General features: G+C 32.2%; 4 protein-coding genes across 6 annotated transcripts; 3 read left to right on the top strand and 1 right to left on the bottom strand.

Annotated features, from left to right (window-relative positions):
- Positions 1-2701: 2701 nt before the first annotated feature.
- On the top strand, positions 2702-8373 carry LOC25488665 (zinc finger protein 346). Its single transcript, XM_013603601.3, has 3 exons — positions 2702-3060; positions 4607-5041; positions 7650-8373. The coding sequence occupies exons 1-3, from the start codon at positions 2824-2826 to the stop codon at positions 8157-8159; spliced, it is 1182 nt and encodes a 393-aa protein (XP_013459055.1). The 5' UTR covers positions 2702-2823; the 3' UTR covers positions 8160-8373.
- Positions 8374-10256: 1883 nt separating this feature from the next.
- LOC25488664 (endoglucanase 16) lies at positions 10257-12538 on the top strand. The gene is made up of 6 exons (XM_013603600.3): positions 10257-10469; positions 10631-11044; positions 11227-11304; positions 11385-11643; positions 11730-11893; positions 12171-12538. Exons 1-6 carry the CDS (start codon positions 10257-10259, stop codon positions 12492-12494), a joined length of 1452 nt encoding a protein of 483 aa, XP_013459054.1. The 3' UTR covers positions 12495-12538.
- A 2615-nt stretch (positions 12539-15153) lies between these two features.
- LOC25488663 (SNAP25 homologous protein SNAP33) lies at positions 15154-19070 on the top strand. Its single transcript, XM_013603598.3, has 6 exons — positions 15154-15310; positions 16082-16639; positions 17008-17101; positions 17194-17324; positions 17954-18051; positions 18713-19070. The coding sequence occupies exons 2-6, from the start codon at positions 16172-16174 to the stop codon at positions 18810-18812; spliced, it is 891 nt and encodes a 296-aa protein (XP_013459052.1). The 5' UTR covers positions 15154-15310; positions 16082-16171; the 3' UTR covers positions 18813-19070.
- A 171-nt stretch (positions 19071-19241) lies between these two features.
- On the bottom strand, positions 19242-24517 carry LOC25488662 (heparanase-like protein 1). 3 transcript variants are annotated; one of them, XM_024779910.2, is made up of 11 exons: positions 24314-24517; positions 23268-23305; positions 22900-23167; positions 22658-22694; positions 22154-22343; positions 21691-21845; positions 21083-21316; positions 20758-20947; positions 20529-20654; positions 20287-20389; positions 19242-20003 (listed from the first exon to the last, which is right to left on the bottom strand). In XM_024779910.2, exons 3-11 carry the CDS (start codon positions 23107-23109, stop codon positions 19662-19664), a joined length of 1587 nt encoding a protein of 528 aa, XP_024635678.1. In that variant the 5' UTR covers positions 23110-23167; positions 23268-23305; positions 24314-24517; the 3' UTR covers positions 19242-19661. The 3 variants fall into 3 exon arrangements, with proteins under 3 accessions (XP_024635678.1, XP_024635677.1, XP_013459051.1); XM_024779909.2 differs by lacking the exon at positions 23268-23305 and having other exon boundaries at positions 24293-24517; XM_013603597.3 differs by lacking the exon at positions 23268-23305.
- Positions 24518-25216: the final 699 nt, after the last annotated feature.

Below are 25216 nucleotides of genomic sequence, written 5' to 3'. Positions count from 1 at the left end.
TTGTATGTTAGCTTGTTTTTCACAAACTTTGACCATTGCAAAATTCTATGTGTGTGAAATTTCTATAGTAACATTTTGGTTTGTAAATACTAATATTAAGTGAATCACATGTTTAGCTTATAAAATTAATGAAATTTTGAAATCATTCATAAATTGATAATATGTGACCACAATTATGTAACTCAATTGTAACAGCTTATAACTTGACACATCACAAAATGCAACTAACTAAGATAACCTTTTTTATTCTGTTTGTTTTTATGTTAAAAGTTTATAATTAAGAACCTCTATTTTTTTGTATATCTAATGATCAGAGTGTAGATAAGAATTTTAACCTTAGGAGGTGTCTTAGGATCAAAATCAAAGAGAATGAAAACTCTCCTATGCTGGTGAGATGGAAGAGTTGGTAAAATAGAGACAGTTGGCAGTTGGCACATACCAAAATATGGTCAATTTTATAAGGATTAACTGTATATGTTTCTTGTGATTATAATAAAATTGGTTAGACTTTGATTTTGGTCACTATATAAATTTTATGAGCATTATTGTATGGGCACAATGATAGGCACTTCATTTGGTCACGAGATATACTTCATTGGACACAAGTCCAAATAAATATAGTTGGGCACACCATAAAATCATAGAGAGAGAAAAAGAGAATAATTTTTTTTAAAGAAAAAGAGAACAAAATTGAATGATTTAATTGATATGCCTAAATATTTTTTCTTAAATTTTTGTCATTTCATGTGAAAGGGTGCCTAACAATATTGATTTGTGATTGTGTCCATGAAAGATTTTCTCTTTGGTCACACACAAAAAAGAATAAAAATAAAAAGTAATAATAATTAAATAATTATATGATGTTATTTTTTGTGCGTATGTAATAAAATGTCTAAACCATGTGTCCACACGGAAATTATTCTAAGTTTTATATATTTTTTGTCCTTTTTGTTAAATATTATTTATTTTTTAATCTTCATGAGCTTAGGTCAGTTGGTAGAAACAATGCATAATATATGCAAGCTCCGAAAATCAAACCCCAGCCACAAAAAAAAGTTATTTATTTTTTTAGGTGTCTAAATCCTTTTTTTGTAGGAAGGTGTCTAAATCCTTGTAAGTATATCTCCTTGTAATCGAACTTTGCCTAGACTATATCATATGAAATTGAGAAACGATATTTCATTTTGTGACAACTTTTTAACAATTTTTTTATCTCATACTCACATTTTTCTCTTATTATCTCTCTCCATTGTTTTTGACCAATGAAAAGAGAGAAAAAATAAATTGTCACAAAAGTTGTATCAAATGGTTGTTCAAATATCACTACTCTATGAAATTTTATTACACCTTTTGAGGTCTTGTGATGTTTTTTTTTTTTTTGACAAAGAGGTCTTGTGATGTCTATCGGATGTACAATTTCAAAAGGATAGATAATTCCCAAGTTCTAATAATACATTTCGTAAAATTAGTGTTATTCTTAATGCTATTTTTTTTTTGCAAATACTAATTCTAACAAAGTTTGCAAGATATACCTAGTAATATCATATGTTAAGGATTTTAATGGATCCATTGAATTTATATGATGACATGCATGGATTCAATTCAATTCCTTAACCGATTTTTTTTAGTTGGATGGATTAGATCGATGGTGGAGTGGTGGTGAATCAATTCTCACTACCCCTGCTAAGTACTTACATGGTGAAAAGTGAAAAACGCGCTTCCAACCATCCCAATTCGATTATGGAGTGTTTGGTTCTCTCTCAATTAGATGAAGCCATCATACGTTTTCCTGCCCAAACTCAAATCTAGGTGAAGCAGCTATTCATAGCTTTTGAAAATCGATTTCTTCAACTGCAGTTTGCCTTCCATCAAAATCTCTTTAAATGAAGTGTTTAAATGTTTGTGAATAATATCTTATCGATACCTTACATTCACAATTCATACTCTCTATATCCAACCATATATTTGAGGTGCAAATAGTAGTGAAAATTACTCTTCTTACTTATGAAATTGTTCATTCTCTCTAATATCAGCGGCAGTTAAATGTTGTTCGGCAGTGGTTGAACCATCTTAAAAACTGCTTGAACTGATCTTAAAAGTGGTGAGCGCTAAATGCCAAACGACACTTAAGTTAACTATTGCTGATATAAGAAAATGAACAATTTAATACTCCATCTGTTTCAAAATGAATGTCACTTTTAGTTACGAATGCAATAATAACTTTTTCTTTTCAATTGTATCATTCAATTAATACTACTATATACACTACTTCGAAATTATTATTTTTCTTTAATGAGAAAGAAACCAATAGTTGATTAGGATAATTTACTAAAATATCATCTCTCTTTATTTTTATTAATTCATTTCTTAATATGTGTGTAAAAATCTTAAACGACATTCATTTTAAAATAGAGGAAGTAAGCGAAAAGAGTAATAATCAATCGAATCTTGACAACCGGTACTTCCAAAACACTAGTTAACAAACTAAAAGTAGAAAAAAAGTCATATTTTACATTAAAGTGACATATATTCAACTTTCAAAAAAATATAATACACATTTTTTAAGAAAATATTTCCTTTTTTAATTCCATAACAACATTTTCCTAATCAATAACAACATTTTCCTAATCAATAATAGTACTCTTCAAAAGTAGTAAACAGGAAACATTCTCAAACAAACAAAAAAAGCCCACGAATTCATACCCAATTTGTTTGGTTTTTTTTCTTTTTTCTTCACACTCAATCAAATCATTTTTCACAAGTTTACACTGTCACTACAAATCAATAATCACATAACAAACACAAAATCATTCCAAAACCAAAATGTACCCTCAACAACAACACCACCACCAACAATACCAAGCTCAACCCTACAATTTCCAGCAACAACAACATCAACCCTACTATTCATCATTTCCTGATCCTTCACTTCATCCTCCTGGCACTGACCCACTTGCAAATTCAACATCTTTTGCACCTCCTGTTTCCATTTACACCTCCCAACCTACAGATTATCAGAATTGGATCGTTCCACAATCTGAACCTATCAGATATGATCTTGTAAGTTTCAATCACCCTTTTGATCATTGTTTTCGAATTTGTAATCAAAATTTGATTTTTCTTATTTTTTTTCATCTGGGTTGTTTTGTAATTCTCATTATCAATATTTGTGTTTATTTTTATTTATTGTTGTTGTTTTTCTCTTTTGTTGAAATTGTTGTTTCATTTTAACGTAGTTGTTTGGTTCACCCACCCTTTTGATCTTAGTTTTCAAATTTGTGATCAAAATCTGATTTTCTGTTTTGTTGCTATTTTATTTTATTGATTTGTTGAAATTGTTGTTGCATTTTGTTGTAGTTGTTAGGTTTAAAAACTTGATGTCTAGTTATGAAATAGTGGATAAGTTTTGGTTGAGTTTTTTTACTTGTTGATGATAATGTGAAGTTCTGTTTAGTGGGTGTTGGAATTCATCTTAATTAGCGTTTTTAGAATGGAAATGATTGTGGTGTGACTGTCATAGTTAGGGTTTTAAAATGGAATGATACCGCGATTGTGACGTGATTGTCATATTTAGGGTTCGCAAATGAAAGGTGAGACAATGGCGTGATTATCATAATTAGGGTTTTTAAATGGAACGATACCGCGATTGTCATGACTAAGGTTTGCAAAAGAAAGGCGAGGCAATGGCGTGATTTTCATAATTAGGGTTTTTAAAATGGGCCTATACTGCGGTTGTGGCTACAACATCATAGTTTTTGATCTCTGCTGCAAACGAGGTTGAGATTGCATAAGTTGTAATTGACTATAATTAGTTACAATATAAAAAACTGTGACTGCAATCACGACTTAAAACACTGTAAAAGTTGATATAGCATATAGAACAAGTCACTATTGTCTCACGATACTCTATTTAATACAAATAATGTCAAATAGTGGCTTTTGTTCGTGGAATTTGAAAATATCGTTATTTTACGCAAACCGTTATTGACCACACCGAATAGGACAATATGGATAGCATAGCATGCTTAAAGAAGTGTATAACTAGAAGCCAAACTCGTGGCAATCATTAACTACGAGTGTGAATGTCTTCATGTGGTTATCACTTGTATGTTTTTTCTTCTTTGTTAACGTGGTTATCATTTGTCTTCACATGATACTCTATTTAATACAAATAATTGTCAAATGGTAGCTTTTGTTAGCAGAATTTGAACAAATCATTATTTTCTGCAACTCGTTGTTGACAACACCTAATAGGACAATATGGATATCATGGTCGATTACCTATGACTGTGAGTGTTTCACGTGATTATCACTTGTATGCTTTTTCTTCTTTGTTAATGTGATTCTTTTCAAAAACAATTTTTAAAAATGTGGAAAGAAGATGAATGATGATAGTCAGAGTACTTTTAATAATCTATCTATTTTAATTATGATCATATAATGTAAATAGAATTGGGAAAATTGTGATATATATTGTGAAAAGTGAGAATAATAAAATAGGGAGGTAAACTGCATTTGATTTGATCCCTTACGTCAGGGTTTTGAATTTTATTGGAAGCTTCTGACTTTCACTCTGGTTTTGTGTTCAATGCTTCTAATATTGCAGGCTGTTGGTTCATCACACGAGGCTTCAGCAGCACCTGCAAGTTTACCTTCTGTGTGGAATGGTACATGGCCACCACAAATTTATGGCAATGAGACTACAACAATGTTGCCTAACCAAACCAAAGTCACCATAGCTTTGAGATGTGAAGTGTGTAAAGTTGATGTCAATAGCAAAGACTCTTATGATAGTCACATAGCTGGAAAGAAACACAAGAAGAATTTGCAGATACAGACTAATCCTACTATTGCATCTCATGCGAATGTACAAACTGACACAAGTAGTATTCAAGGACAAGCGTTAATTGGTCCTGTAGCCAAGCAATCCGAGCCTAAGAAACAGGTTGATTCTGCAACGGTTTGCTCAACTTGCAATGTTTTGTGCACTAGTCAAGATGCATATATCAAACATCTTGCTGGGAGAAAGCACGCTGCTCAGGTGAGTTGTAAATTACATTATCCTTTTGTAGGATTACATGCAACAGTGTTATATATTTTTCTGTTTTCTCCTTATTCTATATCGTAGACAATGATTACTTTGACTGTTACACATAATGCACACACTTGTATGGATAATTTCTTATAACCACGACTTACATTAAAATAAAATTATTCTGACAGAACAAGAATATTAAAAGGATGAAAATTGCTTTTCAGTTTGTACCTATTCTCTTGTTCATGGTTCTGAAACACTGTTATTTTTATCTTAATTGGACCCACAAGGCAAGATAGGATTACTGTGGGTTTAGCTAATTAACTCTAGGCCATTAATTAACTCTGTAGGCCATTTAGCTAAAATGCATGTAAGATAGCTGGTTATGTGCATGTTTGGTGTCATTGGGTTTGCTGACTGAAATCTCAGCGAGACACCGTGATTTTGCAAAAGCTACAAAGTGATTTTGGCAACCCACCATAATTCTCTTATTTTCATACTGAGTATTCGAGTTCAAAATATTTGCCTTACTCATCCACTGCAAAAAAGTTACTGGAAATAAAAAGTGTTCTTCTGGAGATGAAGACAGGCTATAAATGGAGGGCATTTTTTGGGTTTTCCAAATGAGTTTAGTGTTGTGTTGCGGTTGCTAATTCCCTCAATTTGACTATGAAATGGTTGCAACGTGTTGACCACCATGGGCGCTACGTTAAAATGCTGCGCTGCCCCGATTTCAGTAGAGCCTAGATACAATGTAGTCAGGATCGAGATCCTATGTAGGATCAGTCGTCCGGTGAAAGAACGTAAACACGAGGAATGTACCACGGTTCGTAATTAGGATCGGTAGGTTGTTGATAGAGTTGAGAGAAATAGATAGAGAAAATAGAGGAAAAACAGGAACCAAGCAACAAAATAGAGAAAAACAGAGGAAAAAGGGCAAAAAACAGAGGAAACAGAGCAAAAACGAACCGGAGTAAAGTCGAAGCATGGTCGAGGTGCTGTGGGACGTAGAATCGTACAATCCTAAGAGCCAGCACTCAATCCTGACTACACTGTAGCTACCGCTATGACATGCCACAGCATTATAGCCGCCACAGCCTCTGCTAACTACAGAGGTATAACAACAATAGTCTTTTAGTTGAAGGAGTAGATTACATGGATTTGATGACATCATAAATTATAATATCAATTGTTAATCAGGTCTCCATGATTCATGGATAACAGAAGGGAATGTTCATTGTGCATGATTTTTTTTTAAATTTCCTTTTTTCAACTTTTAAAAACCATTGCCAGCCCCTTTTGGAGCAGCATCTTCTGATTAATAATATCTTGAATACTGTGCACACCTGCGACAGACTTGTATGATCTTCCTTGAAAGCTGTAGGCATAATTTCTTACTATCCATTATTGTATTCAACTTATTCTAATACAAGAAAAACATTTAATAGGACAAGAATCAATCTTCTATCATTTTTTTTTTTTTAAATGGCGAATTTATTCACGACGAGTATATGCAAGAAGCACTCCAACTTGCGGATAAAAGGGAAAGGTAAATTACACATAGGTGCCGCATATATACGGAAACACCAAAGAACCGTCAAAACCCCCCACAAAAGCCTTGGTATCAAGCGGTGAGGCCAGAATATACATGCAACATACTACACGCATACTCCTGCCCACTCCCAAAAACCCCTAAAACATCAACCCAAGCAGCCCAAAAACACAGCAAAACCACTTGTTCTTTATATATTTTACTGCAAGTACTGTTATAATTAAGGGTTATAGTGCTTTACCCACTGTAATATATGTCATTTCCGGTTTTGCCCCCTGTAAAATATTTTTTTTGGATTCCGTCCTTGTAATTTGAAGATTTTTTTGTTTTAGACCTTCATGAAAAATTTTGCCCCCTGTAATTTGAGGAAATTTCGGTTTACCCCCTGCAATTTGAGCAAATTTCGGTTTACCCCCCTGCCATATCATCGATTTTGTACATTCAAAATTCATGAAGGTCCAAAACCAAAAAAAACTTCAAATTACAAGGACGGAATCCAAAAAGAAAATTTTACAGGGGGGGAAACCGAAAATGACCTATATTACAGGGGGGTAAAGCACTATTAACCCTATAATTAATTGTCTCAAATGTACTTTTCTTAGAAATTCTGTACTTCCGGGCCAAACTCCATTTGTATATATATAACCTTTGAAACATTTGAACAGTTAAACATGATAAATAAAATATCACATGCGGTTTTTCTTAACATTAATAGTTCAATTAAGTAAAAATAGTCTTTTGGGTTCATAGTTTTGACGACAACAATGAGGACCTTATATACTGCCATACAGGAAAGGATATCAGTCTTGATTTCTAGTGACCTTGAACAAACAAGTATTTTTTGCGATCCATGACTGACAACACTGGTTTTAGCGAGATTTTATCATCATTACTTGTTTGCTATCAGTTATCCTGGATGTTTATCTATAGATAAGCTTAATCTATTATTACCTACATTTTTCCCAAGTTGCTCATTTGATTTGCTGTTTTACCCTATTGAACTACAAGGCGTAAAGCCATTAGTGGATTGTTTCTGAGTTGACCACTTTTTGTGACTCACAGGTTGCCTTGATGTCTAATAATGGCATTGGTCCATCTATTGCCGAATTCAAGCGTAACGGTGTTGGTCCATTTCAAAAAGCTGCTAAGAAAATCAAGGTTGCTCAATCTGTATGGTGTGAAGTTTGCAAGATTAATTGTAACAGCAGGGATATCTACATTACACACTTAGCCGGTAAGAAACACTTGAAGACCTTGGAGAAACAGTCAAATCCAAAAATCGATGTCGGCACTAGTGGCACTTCCACCGCCACCACCACCGCCATCGCACCAAATACCTTAATCGGGCCACAAGAAAAGCCAGGTACCGATCAGCCAAAACCAAAGAAGGCATCTGAACTTGATATTGAGACGAAGAAACGTAAAGTTGTAGAAGGAGGAGCTGCAGTTGATGGTATTAAAATGTGCACTTTATGCAATGTGGTGTGTAATAGCCAGACAGTTTTCAATTTTCACCTTGTTGGCCAGAAACATGCTGCTATGGTGAAGAAGGCAGGGTCGGTCACTGGTTGAGTTCATTATTGTCATCATGTTATCCAGACTTTGAGACAGGGTATACACTATGCAGTTTCTCATTGCTAGTGTTTGACTTTCAACATTTTCATTGAACGTTTTGTATAGTCTTTTACTTGTGTTACAGGAACTTATTAATGTTTGTGTTTTGGAATATAAATAATTGATAACTTCCATGATGCATTGAGGTTTATAAAATGAGTTTAATTGCCAAGTGGTAGAGGGATAATATTCCACAAGTATTTTCCATACATACAAAAAAAAAAGCATAACAAATTAGAAGAGTTACATACCATAAATATCTCATGTATGTGATAGTAAGCAATAAGCATAATGGTGTCGCCAATTGTAGTAAAAGATATATATGTAATATGGCTGTTTCTGTTGTTCTACACAATTATTGTTTACAGATTAACAAAAACATGATGTGAAATTCTTTAAAGAATATATGCATATATATCATCTAGTTGTGTTGGGTCAAGTTGAAATATTATATTGTTTTTGCCAAATTATATTACAAATTACAATAGTGTAGTGGATAATTAAGTTGCTAAATCTTACATTAAAAGTGTAGAAATGATAATGATGGGGATATGAAGTTTAATTAAATCAATCCATATTGTTGAAAGAGTAAAAGTGAAAGCTAAGTACAGATGATGCTACTAAACTACATAATGTATATATTAAAAATATAAATAAAGATAATGCCTTCATACATGGAAGCAAGATGCAAAGACAAAAGGAAAAATTAAAATTATATATCACAAAACAGACAAAGGACATTATGAAAATTCTATGGTTTTTCCGCCCTCAAATGGCACCTAGCTACAATTTTTTAATTTTAATAAAGTAGTTGACAATATTGGATATCAACCATCATTTCTTTTTCTTACCGTTTACACTAGGGCTGGACAACCGAACAGTTCCGGTCGGATTTGGACCGAAAAACTCAAACTGACCAATCCGACGGCTGCAATATCCTAGCCCATCGCGGTCCGTTTTAGTATGCGGTTTCATCGGATGCGGACACCGTTGGATTGGATTTTGAGACCCGCACCTCTTATTAAGTTATTTAAGAGTTTGATAGTAATCTTTCTTAAAAAAAAAGAGTTTGATAGTAATCTAAAATTTGTTTACTAGACAAAAAATTTATGTATTTAGAATAAAATAAATTAAAATTATCCATAAGTACGATTATAAATAATAAAATAAAAATATACACGAGTACTATTCTAAATAGCATTCTATCAAAGTATATTAAAAGCATTTAAACCATTTCATATTTTTTGTATTAATTTGAATAAAGCATGTATTTTTTTATTATATTTTTAATAAGATTGACAATTTTTTTTAAAGAAGTTAAATTATCCAATCGAAATTGGTACAGGGGCAAACCTGAGACCTTAACGATTATTATTAAATTAAAAAATTATGAATTTTTTAATAAAAATTATAAACTAAATATAGATGAACCAATTTAAAAGATGTTAGTGAAAAAATAGAAAATATTTAAACAAGCTACTCTACAACAATAATAACTGTAAAGTTCTCATCTGAAACAAATTGGACTAACTAAAATTTCATTTTCTAGGACTAGTAGGGATTGCTTTTAAGCACAACCAACATGTTCAAATAAGCGTTTGATACCAAGATACATGCCTTGAAAAACAATAATATGTCTTCCAAGCTTAATAATTATCTAGCTTTATCATATTGTTGGAAAAGGTAAATTGATAGATGGAAATTGTTGTTTGTTAATTGAAACAAATAACAACTTTTCTCAGAAAATAAATAAATTTAAGGCATCTTTCTCTCATAACCATCCCTAAGTTTGTTTCATTTCATTTGATTCCATCCTCTAAAATTTACTACTATTTTTCCCGCCACCATGAACAAGCAGAAAATAAAACCAAACACCTAAATCAAAGAAGTAGTTACTGCTGATTTTCTCATTGCAAAACAATAAAAAAAACAAATTTTCAACCATAAACATAACCACTCATCTACACGTCTTTATAAACTTCAATCCCAATACACATTTCACAAACATCCCACCTCATAATATTTCTACCACGTTTTTTTTTATTGGGATAATTCATGGATAATAAAAGAGTATATTTGGCCATCATTGCAACATGTCTTGCTTTGTTCCAAGGAAACATGATACTTGTTAAGGGTCAATTTAACTACAAGGAAGCTCTCACAAAATCTCTCATCTTCTTAGAGGCGCAAAGATCAGGGAAACTCCCTCCCAGTAATAGGGTCCCTTGGAGAGGAGACTCAGCAGTGGATGATGGAAAACTCGATAATGTATGTTTCTTTTTCTCAAAACAAAATCATTATTAGGAAAACTTGAAATAACAACAGATTTTTTTTAATGGTGAATATTAATTATCAAAGTTACACAGATTTTTTTTACGTACAAAATGAATAATTTGAGCATATGTGTTTGATTTTATTGAATTGAATAGGTTGACCTATCAGGAGGATATTATGATGCCGGGGACAATGTGAAATATGGGCTACCAATGGCATTCACAGTTACTACATTATCATGGGCAGCAATATTTTATAAAACAGAATTTGAAGCAACTAATGAAATGGGAAATATTCAAAATGCCATTAGATGGGGTACTGATTATTTTCTGAAAACTAGTTCCCAAAGAAATAGATTATATGTAGAGGTAGGGGACCCAGTTGATGATCACCATTGTTGGGCACCACCGGAAAATATGAAGACAAAGAGAACAGTTAAATTAATTGATAGTAACACACCTGGCACTGAGATTGCAGCTGAAACTTCTGCTGCTATGGCTGCTTCTTCCATTGTTTTTAGGCATGTTGATCCCAAATATTCTCGCCGTCTCCTCAATAAAGCAAAATTGGTATGAAAAATAAGTTCTTTTTTTTTCTTCTTCTTATATTTAAACCTAGACAATATACCAATTACATGTATAGAAAAATGCACATTTGTAGCTTGTAGTATATATTTTTTTTTTATTGAAGTAACCAATAGTATTGGTTGGGAATATGAAAGCTTAATTTATTTCTCACAATTTCCTGGCAGCTTTTCGAATTGGCAAGATCTCATAAAGGAACCTATGATGGAGAATGTCCCTTCTACTGCTCCTATTCAGGCTATAATGTATGTAATCACTCTTATAATTAACCTTTCTTAATTCACTAAGAGTGAATTAATTAAATTAATGTGATGCTTATATATAGGATGAGTTAATGTGGGCTGCAACATGGCTATACATGGCAACAAGGAAATCAATGTACATGAAGTACATACAAGAAGAAGCAATTAGTGCTAGTGTAGCAGAATTCAGTTGGGACCTTAAATATGCTGGAGTTCAAGTTCTTCTCACTCAGTTACATTTTGAAGGTCAAAAAGGTCTTGAAGCATTTAAAGCACATGGTGAAAGTTACATATGTTCAGACCTTCCTGATAGTCCTTACAAACAAATCAATTTGACTCCTGGTAAATTACATGTACATTTTTAAGCTTATATTTAATTGTCATCTTTACATGTATAATAATTAATATATTTAAATATGATTATGCAGGTGGGTTTATTCATATGAGAGATGGTGCCAATACACAATATGCCACCGGTACATCTTTCTTGTTCACTGTATATAGTGATTTACTTGCCAAATATAATCAAAAGGTCAAATGTGGAAACAAAGAATTTGATTCAGCCCATCTCCTTGATTTTGCCAAAATGCAAGTAAGTATATAATGCATTATTTCCCCCTTAAAAGATAAATTATTTATACTCACATATTCATTATATGTGAGTATAAATAATTATGATGTTGCAGCTGTAGGGACGATTAGATTTAGAGAAATTTTTTCTCTAAATTCTCTAAATCTAATAGTCTCTACCGTGACAACACCATACCACAGTCGTAGAGGATCCAAAGTTGCTATAACATATGTTTTGGAAATACACAATATAGACATGTATATATAGAGTGACTATCTAATATTTGGATGGTAAACAGATGGATTACATATTAGGAAAAAATCCTGAAGGAAGATCATATATGGTAGGTTTTGGGAAAAATCCACCAACACAAGCTCACCATAGAGGTGCTTCAGTGCCAAATTTGTCACCAAACGAAGAGATAAACTGTCCCACAAGCTTTAAGAAATGGCTAGAAAGAGATGCACCAAATCCACATGAGCTAACTGGGGCCATTGTTGGTGGACCTGACATCAACGACAAGTTCAATGATAAACGTACAGATTCACCTAAGACGGAACCTTGCACATATGTTAATTCCCTTGCAGTCGGTGTTCTAGCAAAGCTTGCTTCTTTGGGTTAACTTAGCTTAATTTCATGTTGGTGTAATTACCCCAACGTTGTTAAAAATGTAGTTGAGAGGGAAGATCCTACTAAAAGTTGTAGTAGATTCTCCATAGAAATTAGTCATTATAAAAAATTTATAGTCATTGTCAACATTATTGATGAGTTTGAAATTGTAGGTGAAACTTTGTCACTCAAAAAGATTGCTAGTGTTGATTTATTTTCCACATTGAAGCCTATTTCTTTTGTCACAAATTACAAATTGTTTTGACAATTGTATAAAAGTTAAAAAATACAGTTAATTTTGTATGAGAATGAGACAAATGATGAGTTTTTTTAAAAACAACATTCTACATCAAAAGTATACGAACGATAAATTAAAAATTTGAAAGAGAAAACAATAATAAATAGTTCAGAGTATAATAGAAAGAAGATTTTTTTTGTGCAAATTCTCACATGTTAAGAAGTTTAAAATAATAAGTTTCTATCTATTTAAAAAAAATAAGTTTGTACCAAAACTTGTGTATTTGATATTAAATATATATCTTTTTAGTAAATAATTATTGTTTTTCAATAGAAAAGTTGCTAATTAAACAAAAACTTATAAAGAATAACATTAATATTTCATCCAATAAAAACAAAAAAAACATTGATGTTTCATTAATATTTTAAAGCGACTTATAATTTAAGACATGAGGAGTATTAAATAGTAATAAATCAAGTTGAAGATTTGGGACTCCTCTCTAATGATATTTTTTTGAAAAGACCTCCCTAATGATTTAAATACCATTCTTCTCACTAATTCCTTGAGGACCTTGATACTCGGTTGTGATTCTTTACTTTTAATGTGGAATATTTGATTTCTCATAACAAATTTATTGTTGAGGGAACAATTCATGTGAAGTACTAGATCATAATATCTATCTTACTCAATTACATGTTTCCAGGAAGGCGTTTGGACGTCCAACCTCCAACTCCCCTCGAAAAACTCTTACTAATCCAGGCAGGGTTTGGTGGCTTAGTGCGTAACCATGATGGAACATTTCAATTTGGTTTCGTTGGGAGTGCAGGTTTGTCCAATATTCTTCATGCGGAAATAAAAGCGCGCTTTTAGTGGGCATCAAACTGTGTTGATAGGATGTATTTAGGAAAGTAATGTGTTTCTCATATTCCTTGCATGTGATTCAACTTGTCACAGAGGAAACATTTCAGTTTCGTCATTATGCTAATGAGCTAGCGTTTATTAGAGATTTCATGCAAAAAGATTGGACAATATCTCTTCATCACACCTTTCACGCAGATGTGCTAGCAAAGTTGAGAGCTATTAAATGAGATCCTCTATTTATGTTTCAAGAGCCTCCTTGTAGTTTTTCACCAGCTTTACTAGCCAACGCTCTTGAGGTGTCCTTTGTAAGGATTGATTTTTTTTTTCTTTCCTTTTCTCATGTAACAAAAAAAAAAAAAAACTTACAATAGTATAAAAAACTAGAAAAATATGAATGTCACATACGTTCAGGATTATGGGAAAATTATTTAAGACTTTGATAGTAATCTAATATTTGTTTACTAGACAAATTTTTTATGTATTTAGATTAAAATAAATTAAAAATATCCATGAGTCATTGAGTACTAATATAAATAATAAAATAAAAATATACATGGGTACTATTCTAAATAACATTCTATCATAAAGTATATTAAAAACATTTATACCATTATGTATTTTTTGTGTTAATTCGAATAAAGTATATTTTTTGTTTTATTATATTTTTAATTATTAATCAAATTAATAAGATTGACAATTTTTTTTGAAGAATCTAAATTATCGTATCTTAATTGGTACATGGGAGAATCGAACCTGAGACTTTAACGATTATTATTAAATATGAAAATTATGAATATTTTATATGATTATATTATATTTTTTATTTATATTTTAAATTATTTAAAAAAATATGTTATTTTATTTTAAAAATGTTATAAATTAAATATAGATAAACCAATTTAAAAGATGCTCGTGAAAAAATAGAAAATGTTTACACGGCCTACTTTACAACAATAATAACTGTAAAGTTCTCATTTAAAACATATTCAACTAACTCAAAATTTCATTTTTCAGGTAGTAGTGATTAACTTCAAGCACGACCAAACATTCAAATAAGCAATGTTTGATAGCAAGATCCATGTCTTAAAAACAATAATATGTCTTCCAAGCTTAATGATTATCTACTTTGGTACAACTAAAAATTATATCTATATTATTAAGAGAAAAATAAATAGGTTTAATAGCAATTTTAGCCCCCTAATTTTTTTAAAGTTGCGATTTTGGCTCCCTAAGAAGAAAAAAAAACTACAAAGCCGTCTCCTAAGTTTTACATCTGTGGCAGTTTTGGCCCCCAAGGTCAATTTTGACTTGATCTATGCTGACGTGACACCTTAAGTGAGGTGCCACGTGTTATTTTTTTTACCAAAAAATGGCCTTGGAGGCCAAAACTGCTATAGTTGCAAAACTTAGGAGGCAATTTTGTAATTTTTTTCATAGAGAGCCAAAATCGCAACTTTAAAAAAATTAGGAGACTAAAACGGTTATTAAACCAAATAAATATCGGTCAAAAAAGATAAAGAAATGGAGAAAGACCAAATCAACAAAAGTGGACAACAAAGAAGTTTCAAAATTTCAACTTTTCCTCTTGTTGGCTGCTTTCCTTTGACATTCCTCTTGCCTTCTTCAGCTTATGACTTTTTCTTAACGCGATTTTGCACAACTTGTACTCACTCTTGTACAATATATCCCTTCTCTTACTTCATTCATTCCTATTCACTCAATTTCCTCAGGTATATACCTATCTCTTCGTTTTCCTTCTTCTGCTGTTTTTTCTGTATCAATTCTTTTTTCATTTTTCATCATCATCTTCATCTAAATTATCAATTTTTCAGTTTAATTTTCAATTTTTTCATGTGGGTTATGGTTATTCTTGTTGAGCAGTTGTTCATCTTTCTACTATATGATTCATAAATACTTGTTTTGTCCTTTTTTTGTTACTGCAATTTTTCATCACCCCATCTTGAATTTTATGAATTTAATCTCTTTTGACTTTGGTTTATTGGTATTATCATCTTCAAAATTTGATTTTGATGATAAGAGAATAATTGTATTTTTTTATTTATTTTTTATTTTTTGAATTTAATCTCTTTTGAGTCAGGTTTATAAATTATAGGTGTTATTATCATCTGCAAAATTTGATTTTGATGAAAATAGAACTATTTTATTTTATTTTTTATGAATTTATTCGCTTTTGAGTTAGGTTTATAGGTATTATCATCATCATCAAAATTTGACTTTGATGCAAAAGGAATAACGGGTTTTTGTTTTGTATAATTTTATGTGTTAAACCTCCAATTTCTAGGGAAGTGGCCCCTAGTTTTCTGGAGTTTGGTCGGGATGTCAGTAAAGTCTGATCAATTGTTTTAGCTAAGAATCAAACTCGGGTTCTCCTGAATGATTAGTCTTTGTTGTAGCTCACTAACCGAAATTTGTTTGGGTTTTTTTAGTTTTGCTATATATGCTAATAGTGACTGAATCTCTCTATTCTCTTGATTTTCCAGATAGAAATCAATACACAAGATTGTTGTTTGTTCAAAGGTATACATAGAGAAAGTGTTGTTTTTTCAAAGGTACATAGAGAGAGATAGAAAATGTTAGGTTCAAAGAAATCTCCTTTGAAAGATGCTAAACCCAGGTCTAAGCATAATCCCTTTGATTCTGATGAAGAGAAAAAGGATAACAGAAAGAATATTTCTTCAAAGAAGAATTCTTCTCAATATAACCTAGTTCAGAGAGATACTAATACCAACCCTTTTGATGATGTTGATGCTCGTGGTCACTCTTCATCGTCATCTTATGCCCCATCGTATGGTAATCGAAACATGTATAAGAACGACTTCCGTGACTCTGGTGGATTGCAGAGTCAATCTGTGGAGGATTTGGAGGAGTATGCTGTTTACAAAGCTGAAGAGACGACAAAATCGGTAAACAATTGTCGGAAGATAGCAGAGGAAATGCGAGAAGATGCTACCAAGACTTTGGTCATGCTGCATCATCAGGGCGAGCAGATTACTAGGAGTCACGATATTGCTGCTGGCATTGACCATAATTTAAGCAGGGTATTGATCATGTTATTCCATATTTAATTGATGCAAAATTACTATGGACCAGGATCCTCTGCAATGGCCAAATGCTTGCAGTCAACTGATCGCAGACTCGGTCATTGGATGAAAATCAGACGGCTTGTATTTTGACTTTGTCAAATCAAGTTTAAAATAAAACTAAATATATGAGCCTTTTATTCTTCATCCAATGACCGAGATCCACGACTATTGACTGCAGAGAATCGAATTCCAATTATTTTAGGTCTCCCAGATAGGAACCTTCCTCGTGCTGTTTTTACCTTAGTGAAAACAAGGTTGCTTCTTTTGTTATGCAGCTCCTTGGAAAGTGCTTTGTTTTAACTTTTTTTTATTGGTGTTTATAGGGAGAAAAACTATTGGGAAGTCTTGGTGGCATATTCTCCAAAACATGGAAACCAAAGAAGACGGGCACAATAACAGGCCCTACAATATTTGGAGGTTAGCATTTTCTCTTTATATTCTCACCTTTTGAAGTTTAGTTATTTTGGGATGTGTATATAATCATGTATAATATATGCTTCATGAAACAGATGATCCAGTCCGAAAAAGCGCCAACCACTTGGAGCAACGAGAGAAGTTAGGATTAAATTCTGCTCCTAAAGGACAGTCAAAGCCAAGGAAAGCGCTTTCCGAGCCAACAAATGCATTTGAAAGAGTCGAGGTTCGTAATAACTTGGTGAAGATTTCAATGTTATTTAGAATCATTCGAAGTACTGAACATGACAAAAGTTCTCAAATCTTACTGTTTTAATATGTGAATAATTTCTAAGTAGTTTGTTTTCTATCATTGTTTCGATCCTAATGACCATATCATTGTTTGGAGCCAACCCATTTTACTTAGGGCTTGTTTGGTTAATGAAAACAGAGAGGAATGGTGATAAGAGAAGCAATTATTTTCAATTTCTTTTAGATTATAGGATGGGAGAGGAGAAAAGTTCTTCCTGAGTCAATTTCAGCGCTCTATGATACGAAGGGGTTGGGAGGAAAGGAAAAATTTGTTTATAAACTCGTAGAGGCTTTGACTAAAATAAGTAAATAACCTTACATTATGTTATAAGGGTTTAATCTGTAAATTAGCACTTTCCTTCCTCTCAACCATATAGGATATCTCATTAAATCCCTGTTGTATCCTTGTTTGAACCTAACAGACAGAATTATTGATAATTTGCTGTTCTCATATATCTATCATTAACTACTTATATGTTGAAGTCATTATAAGTTCGGCCTGGATACCGTAACTTTCACTTGTGATTTTATCCTTAGTTTGATTTCAGCAATGTTCTGAAACAGGTTGAGAAAGAGAAGCAAGATGATGCACTGTCAGATATAAGTGATCTCTTGGGAGAACTGAAGGGCATGGCCATGGACATGGGAACTGAAATTGAGAGGTAAGTAAATTGAATTTTATGTTTTGTTTTCTCACATTTTGTCTTCTAAATATTCTTTAACAGTTTAACACTGATTTAATTCTTTTGCAAGAGTGATAAATAGTTCGGTTAAATATATTTTTGATCACTACAAACTACGTTTCTACAAAAAATTTCACCTAAGTTTTGTCTCCCATTTAGTCCTTTTTTTATACTCTTTGGACATATCAAAAACCAAATCAACATTGTCTACATGCACTCTTTTTAAACAATGTGCCGTCCACATGACAGCTAAGTCATGAATTTAATATTAGTTAAATATTAAACTAGTTTTATTATTAATTAACCATTTTAAACTAATTAATTAAAAACCAAAATGATTTGTACGCCATGTGGACGCCATGTTATTTAAAAAATCTTCGTGGCAAGTGTTTTCTGTCTATCTTATCAGCAGAAAAAATGGCAGGGATAATCGGAAAACGCGAAATAAGTGGAGGAGTAAATTCAGGACAATATTTTTTTATAGTGAATACACTTAAATGAATGATATTTTGTTTGAACCAAAAACCTTCAACCTTATATAGTTTAACCAATTGATACAACACTAGTTGTGTAATTTTGCAGAACCATTTCACTTTATTTGAGCATGTTATAATTTAAAGTGATTTTGGTAATGTTGCAGGCAAACCAAAGCTATAGATGGATTTGAAAAAGATACTGAGAAGTTGAATATCCGCATGAATGGCGCCAACCAACGTACTCTTCATTTACTTAGAAAATAGGGATGCAGATTGTTTCATGAGATTCATTCCAACTTTTGCTTCTTTACATTATTCAATAGGAGATTTGAACTTTATATAAAACAAAACACCAGTTTCAGCTCTTCAGTATGTAATGTACAATCCTCTTGTGAAAATAAGTTATTTCTTTGAAATATATTGTAGATTGATATGGATTATTTGTGATTCAGACGTTGTCAATATCATGCATGATTCATGCTACACATATTAATACCATTATTGTGGATATGATTTATATCACCCAATATTATATACTAGTGCCATAAGGTGCAGCTATGGTTCAAATTCAAATAATGAAATTGTATCCTTGTACAACCCACTTGTACCTATAGGGCGGATCTATTTCCATCAAAGGCATATACTTCTTTCACATGTGAAAATTGATGACAAAGAAAATGAATACTTTTTAACTGAACTTCAAGTGAAACCAGATATAAAATGTAAACCAACAAATATATTCATAAGTTGATAATTTTTACGCTTCTTGAAAATTAAAATTATTGTAAAGGTTGTATATAACTTGCCTACTGAAATTGACATTGAAAAGAATCGAATCTGAGATCTTGAGAAGAGCACACATCAAGGTCTATAAGCAACAACACCAAATTAGCCAATCCAAGTGGGTTAACTTGCTCACTAGTTACAATTACCAAGAGCTAATAATTCCATATTTTTTAAGGCATAGTTTACAAGCAGGGACGGAGCTAAGTAGTATGAAAATGGGGCAGCCGCCACCCATCTAATACTCCCTCCGTCCCTTTTTATAGGAGCTGTTTTGATGCCTCATTATTTTAATTTTGAAAGAAATATGTATTTTTGTTATTGTTGATCTTATTTATCATAGACTTTATAGTTTTCAGAGTGCCTGGCACAAGCTGGAGCATCAAAGTTTGGGTACAAAATAAAAGCAATGGACAAAGGAGCTATGTATATTGGAGATTTCACATTATTGTGCACTGGATTCATTGTTGGAATATCCCCTTTATTTGTTAACTTGAGTGGAATGCCATTCAGCACCATGGTATGGCTTCTGAGATTATTATCTTTTGGAGTTAAGTGATACTCTTCCCTGAATTTGGCCACTTCATTTGCTTTAACAGTTCCATGGTTTTTCACATTGAGTCTGAACTGAGTTTGATTGCTTATGTTGATCACTAGTAGTGTTACACCAGCCTGTAAAATGAAATTGGTTAGAATTTGAGGATTGCTTAAATTAATAGCAAATGTCAAAAGATAGCAAAAACTTTTGCTTCAAGAATGACACTGAATCATCCTGGATTCAATATTTTCAAACATTCGTTATCAACTTTAATTTTTCAATCATTGAGACATTAATCATATATAATATCCATCATATATTTATCATATATAAAAGAATAAAAACTAAACTCATCACATCTTTTGAACTATAATATAACCTCCTTCCTAAGGAGTTGTACTAAATGAGCATACTTACCCTGTCTTTTGAACAATGGGCGTAAGTGCGTAAAAATGGCGAAGAAATATCACTCGAAACACCAAGAACCTTCTTTCCCATCAGCCGATGCCACAATAGTGCGCTGTTTGCAGAACCAGAATCTAGGATTAGATATGTTTAACAATGACATGCATAACCACTATAAATCTTCAAATAGAAGTATATCAAATTATCTATTAATCTCTAAAAAAAAAAATCCGTAATATTTAATTTATACGTGCCTGTAGTAGTCAGGATTAGGAGAGAGCGTGGAGGAATTGAGAAGGCCATAGTTCCCTCCAATTAATGTCTGCCTACAATAAACTTTAGTATTGTAGTTGGATGCCATTCCAAGTTGATCTAAGTACCTACGAGTCATTAAAATATCCGGTTCAACACATTCTAAAAAAAAAATTCTTTTGGCACCTAAAACTTAGAAAAAGGAAAAGAAAATGAGGGAATCAGTATTACCAAAAGCTATTCACAAATGTGTTAGATATACCAATACCGCCACTGTTAGCTGCCCCGCCAGCTTCTCCAACCCATGCAGAAGCCCAAGGACCATGTTTTTGAATGGTTTCTGAAAGATTTTTGAAAGTTGTTTCCACTTTGATCATGCGATTAGGATCTAAAATCTTCTCTACAAGATGTGTGTTATTACCTGAAAAAGAGAAATTAACTTAGAAATTATGAATGGTATGGTAGAAGCAAAGGGAGAATATCGAGATATATTAGGATATTAGATATTCAGTGAAACTGACTATACTAGAAAGAATTATGTAAGTGACAAGCAAACCTGGGCCCAAGTTATATATATGATGAGTTACAACATTGACTACGCCTGAACCAGAAATATGAAGAAGCTTAGTGTACCATTCCTTTACATAAAATCCACCAGGTGCTACAAGCGAGGGTTTGAACCTTAAGTTCTTGTATAACACATCTAGAATTCGTTTAAGTTTTATCACGTCTTTCCCATACCGTGCAACACCGACTGATGCACCAATGCCTTCACCACTTAACTCATTACCTACATAAGCATATGCAATAAGTCAACATCAGGTAACAACAGGGAAGACTAAAGCAGGATGAAGTCCAATCGGTTTAGACCAGTGTTGTTAAATAGTGTCACTGAACCTTAAACAAATTGCTATAGTTCCGCCATACGCTAGCAAAATGTTATCAGATAACATTTATAGCGGCACAATAGCACTGTTGCGTAGTGGAATTTGAATGAATCACTATTTTATGTGATCCGCGATTTACAACACTGTTTAGACCTTTTGGACCATGAACCCCTTTGACAACTATAGATCAGTCCATTAACGCTCTGCCAATTGGGCAGATGCTAAAACAAACTAATGCATTAACAACAATAACAAAATACTTTGTCTATTGTCATACCAAATTCCCATGCATCAATCTTGTATCCCTTTGAAACAGTGTACTTTATAAAATCATAAGCATTTGTAGGGTCCCAGGCTCCTTCCCAAACATTACTAGTGTTACTAATCTTGTGCCTCCCACTGAGCGCATTCAAGCCAAACATCACAATGGCCCTGCATGTGTCAAACTTCAATTAAGTTACAATTCTACCAGACACAGACATCCAAGTTCTTTGTTTTGGTACATATTTACACAATGGATTGGATCACATCCTGATATCTCAGACACTCGTTGTAAGCTAACAAAAACTGTTGCAATAGTGCAGGATAGAAGACAATACATTGAATCACCTAAAGTCTTTAATTATAAGGAAGAAAGGACTAAATTGAATTATTGAAACTATCCTTTTATTTAGTTTAAAAGAAAAGAAAGTGAGGGTGGCGGTGAGGATAATAACAAATATAATGTAAAAGATTCTCACCCTGTCTGATTGAAAAATTGATTCAGCTCATCCCATCTTTTCATGTGTAAACATCCCTTTGAAAATCCAAATAACCAACCTTGACCATTCATCTTTTGAAGTGGATGACAAGGAGACTTTAAATTTCCTATGTCATATACGATCTGGTCTTGCAAAGAACCTCCAAGTCTTATCCTCAAAGGTTTGAGGGCTATCAGAAAATGATATGAAAAGAATAACATTATGCTTAATACATTTAAACTTCATACAGCCACATTAATAAAAAAACAACAATAATAATGCCATCAACAATGTTTTAAAAACAAGAACGGAGATCTAACCGCAGAGACCTCTGAGTCATGGTTTAATCAATTAAACCATGGTTAAACCAGATGACAGATAAATACTAAAAAATTATTAAACCAGTCAGCGAACTGACTGGTTCAATTCGATTTTTAAAACATCGGTCATCAATCTAACAGATTTTCTAAATCATATACATTTCAGTAATTTAGACATACAGACCTTGGATTGCTTTGGCAAGGAAAGGATGAGATAAGTCCTGAAAAATCAATCAACATTGAATTGAACAATGACTAAAACAGGTTAGCTGCTTTCCAAGGATACATAAAATTTTAAGAGCATTGATTTCATTTTCTATAGTGGTGTCGATGTCCTATGTTATTTACATCAGCAAGTTGACGTATTGTCAGTGTCGTGTTAGGTGTCCGTGTTAGAATCCGTGCTTCATAGAACAGAATACTCACCAAATTTACAATAGATGAGTGTCCCCAAGAACAATAGCCGTCGTTGCATTTATCATGAGGCCACCAATCAATAGTGGCACAAATGAAGTTATCACCTGTTTCAGCTTTTGCTTGAGCTCCATTTACTAGTAGCAAACCATGTTCAATATCTTTACTAAGAGTAACTTGAAGAGAGGTCAAAAAGAAAAACAATGCAAGGTAGAGTCTCATGATCACTGAATCAATTGCAGCAGCATCCAAGTCCAACACAGTAACTAATCCAAATTAACTGCAGTAATAGATAAAAGCTGATTTATGGAAAGATCTTATGAAACTATAGAGTAGAATTAAAAAATAAGAAAAGAGAGATTTTATTATTAATTGATTACCTGATTTTCCTGAAAAGGGTTAATCAAGTAAATGGTCCCTACAAAAATATGCATAAGTTCGTTTTTAGTCCCTATAAAATAAGTTGCACTTTTAATCCTGTAGCATTTTCCTTTGCACTTTTAGGGGACAAAAAATGCTCCAATTTTAGGGACCAAAAATGCTAACAGAAATTTTTTAGAGGGATTAAAAATGTTTCTGAACAATTTTAGAGTACTACAAATGCTCACGGAAAATTTTAGGAGACCTAAAAAACGCGTTTTTTTATTTGTAGAGACTAAAAACGAAGTTATGAATATTTATAGAGACCATTTAATTAATTAACCCAATAAAAGAAATATCGAAAATTACTCTGTCCATCTCATATTAGGTGTCCACTTTTCAATTTATATTGTCTCAAATTACTAACGTGAGATGGAGGGAGTATAATCTTCCAAATTGATAATTTCATTTTATAAGTTAACACTGGTAGATCGTAATGGAAAGAGCAACACTGTTATTCTATGATGATTTGTCCTTGTCATGATCAATACTCATAACCATGACATAGTAATTTTATTCATAAATTCAAGAAGGGCCACTTTACTTTCTCTCAAATATCAATATGTTTTGTTTTTGTGAATCATGAAAATAAACTTCAATGTCAGAATCTCAAACATGCTCACAATCACATTCTTATTAAGTTATTAGTAATAAACAAATCAAAACCAGACAATAATGTGAGCACAAATCTTGTCAGAAACATTAACCAATCATAATTATATTATTATTATTTTAAATCTTGAAGACACAGCAACAAGATATAATAATAAACAAAACATAGAATAATAGGTTGAATTCAAACTTAGTCAAAAAAACATAACTCATGTTTATCATTAAAAAACAATACAAAAAAAGCCTCCAATAGAATTGTAAATATATATAACAAAAAGAGCATCCAATTCCAAACATAAAAAAACATCATAAGAGAGTGACCATGAAGACAAAAATGAAAGAATAAGAAAAAGGGTGACAGAAAATAACAAACTTTGATGGAGAAGACAAGAACCTAAAAATGAGTTGTGTGGCAGCTTCGAAAAGTATGTTGTGTTTGCTCAATAATGGTTGGATAACTGTGGCTGAGAGAGTATGTTGTAAATAATGACACAAATTGGAAATTGAAAGGCCATAAATGTCTCTGACTATCTTTTGTTTGTAGAGGAAGTGTCAACACTACAACTTGGATACAAAACAAAAACGGTAAAATGTGATATTCATCTTTGGAAATATGTTTGTTTAGGTTTTGCTTCCTGCAAAAAACAAACTTTTGAAAAGTCATTTTTTGTTTTTTAAAATAGTCATTGGACACACTTTCTTGCTTATTTAGTAAAAATAAATTATCTTCTGTCATTTTAAATTAAATTTGATCCAAGATAGTTTTAGAGCAATTACCTATGGTTTTTGAGACTTTTTGTAATATTTATATTTCAAGTAATGTAATTATAGTTTACCCGAAACATAGCAATTCTATGATGTTTTTGATGTAATTTAAGAAAAAATCATGCAAATTGACAAAGCAAAACATCTTGAAGATTTTGAAAGACAACGAATGAAGTTTCAAGAGGTCTCTAAAAACACGATAAAAGGAAGAATTTTTGTTCCAAGTCCCAAGACAAGAGTTCTCTATTTATATATTTTCTTTAACAATCTTTGTTGATAACTTCTGCATCCTTTGTTGACAACACTCTGCTAATAATTTAAAATTAACTCTCGCCCGAGCAACGTGCGGGGTCTAAGTCTAGTTTTATATAAGTTGTAAATTATTTATATAATGTATACTCCTATCTTATAAAGCTTTGACATTTTTTTGAACATGTAATGAGTCGGTTTATTACATATATATATATATATATATATATATATATATATATATATGCAAAACTACATGGAGAAAATGGAGAGGATCTATTTC

This window comes from Medicago truncatula, chromosome 3 (assembly GCF_003473485.1).
Source record: "Medicago truncatula cultivar Jemalong A17 chromosome 3, MtrunA17r5.0-ANR, whole genome shotgun sequence".
In the NCBI taxonomy this organism is placed as follows: Eukaryota; Viridiplantae; Streptophyta; class Magnoliopsida; order Fabales; family Fabaceae; genus Medicago; species Medicago truncatula.
This window is presented reverse-complemented; position numbering and strand designations above follow the sequence as displayed.